Genomic DNA, 6,000 nt, shown 5'->3' with positions numbered 1-6,000 from the left:
GAAGGTGGACAAACAAAAACCCACAAATTCGGACAAACCGCAAGCATTGATTATGCAAGAATGGGCTGCCATCAGTCAGGATGTGGCCCAGAAGTTAATTGACAGCATGCCTGGGCGGATTGCAGAGGTCTTGAAAAAGGAGGGTCAACACTGCAAATATTGACTCTTTGCATCAACTTCATGTAATTGTCAATAAAAGTCTTTGACACTTATGAAATGCTTGTAATTATACTTCAGTATTCCATAGTAACATCTGACAAAAAATATCTAAAGACACTGAGGCAGCAGACTTTGTGAAAATGTATATTTGTGTCATTCTCAGAAACTTTGGCCACGACTGTACAGTTAAAAATGGGTCTTGATTGGTGGGATCTGATCTTACAAAACCAGGATGAAAATAACAATTCCTGTCTTCCTGTTGCACAACAATGACTGGGGATGTTTTATTGCTGATGTGGACAACATCTCCACCAGTACAAGTTAATCTTAGATGAATTTAATGTAAAAGAGAGTCATAAAAAGCTGTGTACTTCAAATTGGACCCTATGTCATTTGGGTTTAGAAAACTTCATCCAAAAGACACTCTGGTTTACACTGGGCTTAGAGGGAAGAGGGGTGATAGTTAAGATTGTGTATGAATCAATTTTGTTCATCGTACTAATTTATACCCAATCAAAAAAAGAGAGAGTATTGACCAAAGGGAGAGGGTGCTTGAAGATGGACCTCTTAGGTCTAAATGTTCTGTCTCTCTTACTGCTCTCTCAAGGAATTCAGCTTACTCAAGGTATGTATGATTTGAAAAAAGGATGTGTCTATTACTGTTTGTTTTAATTTACTTTAATAAATTGTTATAGTACACGTATTGCCTTTATGGCACAGAGATAATGCATTATTTTTGTTTTTTTGAATAGATTGAATCATTGTCTTTCTACATGATTTGAAAAGTGTCCTCTTAGTTGAAGAGTTAGGTGTTCAATATGCTTTCCAGAATGCTACGTGCAGCCAAATGCCCAAACCCCCAAACATAAAAAAAAGATGTGTTTTTACCACAGGCCTAACCAAGATCAGTAGGTGTGCTGACCTTATTCTATTATACCACAGGTTCCTTCAGTAAAGAATGTCATAAGATATAATGTGCAATCGTGTAGACATGAGAAGGTTAGAATTTTAGGTGGGATCCAAATATGTTTTGAAACATGTCTTGGTTGTTATTTTCATAGACAAACACTATGAATCGTTAGATTGACTAAAAACGGCACACATTTTGATTTATATGAATGTAAAATATGTCTGCTTCAGAGCTCGACAGGTTAAAGTCATCAAATTATTGTTTTTTGAAACGGAGTAGCTGATCGATTATCAATATGTATGAATATGTATTTCATGGTGACACGATTTGGCCATCTAAAACCAGCTATATGATCAAGGACTCATCTTTCATGAGTTTCAAGGTTCATAGGATGTGTCCTGACTACATTTATGGGCAATAATTAACTCTATTTTTAAAGGTCCGCCACATGCGATAGGGTTCAAATGCCGTACAAAGTAGACGAAACAGTAGCTGTAGTTGTCATAAACACTGTTACTTATTGTTCAGGGAAACAGTAAAACATTTTTTCTTTGTTTTATAGCAAATTCTACCAGATGAAGAGATTCAAATATGTGTTATTAATAGTTAGTCCATCTCAATGTCAGTTTTTTCAAATGCACCGAAGACTGTAATTTTTTTCCCTTCCCTTCACATCATGTTATTTTGTCTATCGAAAAGTACAACATTTCATTCGTATTTAGACATGAAATGATAAAGGTTCTCTAGTTCTGTAGACGATCCGGGAGTGTACAATTTGATATTCTAATGGTTTAGATAAGTGATGGGGTGGGGGGGGTCACAAAATATCTGAACTCATCATGAGGGGCCGCAGTGGCTCCCGGGTCTGCGTACCCACTTCCATAACCACATGTGCAGTCAGAGATGGCCCTAGCCTTTTGGGGGCCCTAAGCTATTTATTTTTTAACAAGTCAACCACAATTAAACCACAATTAGTTACCACAATAAACTGTGCTTACTGACCGCTGCACTCTCTTTTTTGAAGGCCAATGTGACAATGGTAAGTTTCAGTGTGCCAACGGTCAGACTTAGACTGGAGGTGCGATGGAACCAGTCAGGCAGGAATGGATCCAGAAAACAGGCAAAGGTCAAAACCGGGAGGACTAGTAGAAGAGAATAGAGAAGCAGGAGCACAGGAAAAACGACGCTGGTTGAATTGAACATACAAGACGAACTGGCACAGAGAGACAGGAAACACAGGGATAAATACACCAGGGAAAATAAGCGACACCTGGAGGGGGTGGAGACAATCACAAGGACAGGTGAAACAGATCAGGGTGTGACACTTTGCCATTGTAATCTAAAAGGAAAAACTGATCCTACATCATATTCTGAGACACTTTGTGAATATGGGCCCTTGTGTATTTCTGTGTGGCAGCACCTCCATCCTGTAGCTCCCAGCAGTTCAAGTGTGTGACGGGAGGCGAGTGTATCTCCCTCCAGTTTGTCTGCGATGGGGAGGAGGACTGCACTGACGGCTCAGACGAACAGAGAACCTGCAGTACGTACAAGTTCACAAGGCTTCACTTTGGGTTACTACATAGGGTGCCAGTTTCCTCTGGATATCACTCACTTAAGAGCAACATTTTACTCTGAGACGCTTTAAACATACAGGCCCTGACCTCACACAGTTTGGTCTTATCTCAACCTGGTCTCAGAGAATTTTGTATTATTCTGTACATAAATCTGAGACACTCCATTAAGTATGATATGTTACGTTTCGTATGGTATGCATTAATTTGTGGATGTCCATCAGCCATTTTGTATGATAAGTTACGAATTAGCAAAACATGTTATATGTTATGAATTTGAAAACCGTACAATATGTTACGAATTTGCAAAATGTATGGGGTGTTACACTTGCATCACAATTTCATATCAAGTGTCAGGAGTAAATGTATCTTACAATTTGACTTTACTTAAAGTCATGATGGACTTTCATTTCTCTTTGCTTATTTGAGCTGTTCTTGCCATAATATGGACTTGGTCTTTTACCAAATAGGGCTCTTCTACAATGTAGAAAATAGTAAAAAATAAAGAAACACCTTGGAATGAGTAGCTGTGTCCAAACTTTTGACTGGTACTGTACATATATATATTTGCATAGTCATGGCATGCTTTGTTCAAGAGCTATTGAAGGTTGAAAGCAACATTTTAAAAAATATTTTACAGTGTATTTTTCTCCATCCACCCCTGATTCAGAATTTATCATTTTCAAAGTCATGGCATGGTTGGTTCAATAGCTATTGATAAGAGAAAACCGAAAACCGAATATCCAGTACAAACACATTTTACCTCTGGATTATAAATATTGAGAGAGATAGGCAACAGCTTTGTCTTAATCCCCAGGAATAAGACATTACTACATTTGAGAATATTTGAGCTGTTGAGATGCAGAAACTCTGCTGCCTTGTTATTTTTAAGACATGAAGGTCAGTCAATATGGAACATTTCAAGAACTTTGAAAGTTTCTTCAAGTGCAGTAGCAAAAACCATCAAGTGCTATGATGAAACTGGCTCTTATGAGTACCACCACAGGAAAGGAAAACCAAGAGTTACCTCTGCTGCAGAGGATGAGTTCGTTAGAGTTACCAGCCTCAGAAATTGCCGCCCAAATAAATGCTTCACAGAGTTCAAGTAATCTCAACATCAACTGTTCAGAGGAGACTGTGTGAATCAGGCCTTCATGGTCAAATTGCTGCATTGGAAACCACTACTAAAAGACACCAATAAGATGAAGAGACTTCTGCTTGGGCCAAGAAACATGAGCAATGGACATGAGACCAGTGGAAATCTGTCCTTTGGTCTGATGAGTCCAAATTTGAGATTTTTGGTTTCAACCGCTGTGTCTTTGTGAGATGCAGAGTAGGTGAATGGATGATCTCCGCATGTGTGGTTCTCACCATGAAGCATAGAGGAGGAGGTCTGCTATGTGGCGGTGCTTTGCTGGTGACACTGTCTGTGATTTATTTAGAATTCAAGGCACGCTTAATCAGCATGGCTAACACAGCAGCGATTACGCCATCTCATCTGGTTTGCGCTTAGTGGGGATATAATTTGTTTTTCAACAGACCCAATGACCCAACACACCTTCAGGTATTTGAAAATACTCAAATACACAGAAAAAGTATTTTCACCCCCAGATACATAAAATACACATGTATTTAAACCCAGGTCTGACACAAGCACACGCAACGCACATGGACACACACGCACACAAACACACACTTAAAAGGACAGTAGCGTACACAGTCAGCTCAATGCTGTGTGATTTTAAATTGGGCAGTAAAAGCCAAGGTCCTGTGGTCATGCAACAAGACTGTACTCTTGAATGTTTTAATGTTCCTCCAAGCTCACCTGTTACAACCGCTGTCGTCACATTTATGGCTTTAACTCTCACCTTCCCTTATCCCTTCATCAGCATGTGCGTGCACACTCTTTATTAAATATTTACATTTGCACTTTTACTTACTACTGTGCACAACTACATAAAAATGTCCTCTTTAGTAATTGTACTGGTGTTATAGTGTAAGTCATAGGCAGCCAGTAGAAGTTGGATTGTGGACAATCAGAGACAGTTTCCCACAACAGAGATTAAGCTTAATCGTTTTTTAGAATCTCCATTCAACATTGTTTCATCATCCAGGACTAGGCTTGATCTGTGTCCAGGAAACGGCCCCTCAACGGCTGCTACCCAAATGGTACCCTACTCCCTATTTACTGTGCTACTGGTCACAAAGTAGTGACTATAGGGAATCGGCTGCCATTAGGGACGCACAATCTAAAAATGTGTTAAAGTGTTTGAAAACTAAAAGTGCTAGTACAGCATTGGGGGTGTAGTAGATCATATTTCCTGTTGCGGTCCGGCCCATTTCCACCACTAGTTGTAATTTCCCGTCTCTTTCCCCTCTCCCAGGCCTGGACCGGTGCTCAGCGCTGAGCTGTGAGTACCGGTGTCACCTCACCCCACAGGGCGGAGCCTGCTACTGCCCAGATGGCTTCACCGTGGCCAATGACAGCCGCTCCTGTGCGGGTGAGTCTGAGTGTGAACGGTTTGATTGGTGGAAGTAGTAAGGACAGAAACAGCTGAAGGAAGTGAGGAAGGAAACAGGGCCACTAGCAGTGAGGTGACAAACGCTATGAATGAATCCCCATACAGATTACTAAATAGAAACAGATGTAGACCAGAGAAATGATCAAAAATGACCATTCTTTAACATAGACACACAGAGGTCTGTTCTATTCTATTCTACTCAATTCTATTATGTTAGTGTAGGTACAGGTAACTTCCAAAATAAAACAAACACCGACATAAAGTGTCTTAATAGGGCGTTGGGCAACCACAAGCCGCCAGAACAGCGTCAATGCACCTTGTCATAGATTCCACAAATGTCCTGAACCCTATTTTGTAATTTTGTATTCATTAACGATCCCCATTAGCTGCTGCTCCTCTCACAAATACAAGGTGTGATGAAGTCATTCTCTCCTCCACTTTGAGCCAGGAGAGATTGGCATGCATAATATTAATATTAGCTCTCTGTGTACATCCAAGGGCCAGCCGTGCGCCCCTGTTCTAAGCCAATTGCAATTTTCCCGAGTCCCTATTTGTGGCACCTGAACACGCGACTGAACAGTAGTCCAGGTGCGACAAAACTATGTTCTGTAGGACCTGCTTTGTTGATGGTGCAGTTAAGAAGGTAGAGCAACACTTTATGATGGACAGACTTCTCCCCATCTTAGCTAGGAGGGATGCGGCACCGTTCTTCCACAAGAAATTCCATAATTTGCCGTTTTAATTCATTGATGGTGGTGGAAAACGCTGTCCCAGGCGCCGCTCCAGAATCTCCCATAAGTGTTCAATTGGGTGGAGATCTGGTGGCACACACACATTC

General features: G+C 40.6%; 1 protein-coding gene across 1 annotated transcript in view; it reads left to right on the top strand.

Moving 5' to 3' along the window:
- Window positions 1-2,152: 2,152 nt before the first annotated feature.
- The window catches only part of lrp2b (low density lipoprotein receptor-related protein 2b), a 91,988-nt gene continuing 88,140 nt past the window's right edge, over window positions 2,153-6,000 (top strand). Inside the window, 3 exon segments of the mRNA XM_042305202.1 lie at window positions 2,153-2,195; window positions 2,487-2,609; window positions 5,025-5,141. Of these exon segments, the coding sequence (XP_042161136.1) occupies window positions 2,153-2,195; window positions 2,487-2,609; window positions 5,025-5,141 (283 nt within the window).

The sequence above is a fragment of the Oncorhynchus tshawytscha genome, linkage group LG24 (genome assembly GCF_018296145.1).
Source record: "Oncorhynchus tshawytscha isolate Ot180627B linkage group LG24, Otsh_v2.0, whole genome shotgun sequence".
NCBI lineage: Eukaryota > Metazoa > Chordata > Actinopteri > Salmoniformes > Salmonidae > Oncorhynchus > Oncorhynchus tshawytscha.
The sequence above is the reverse complement of the archived record's forward strand: the minus strand, read 5'-3'. Positions and strand labels throughout refer to the sequence as shown.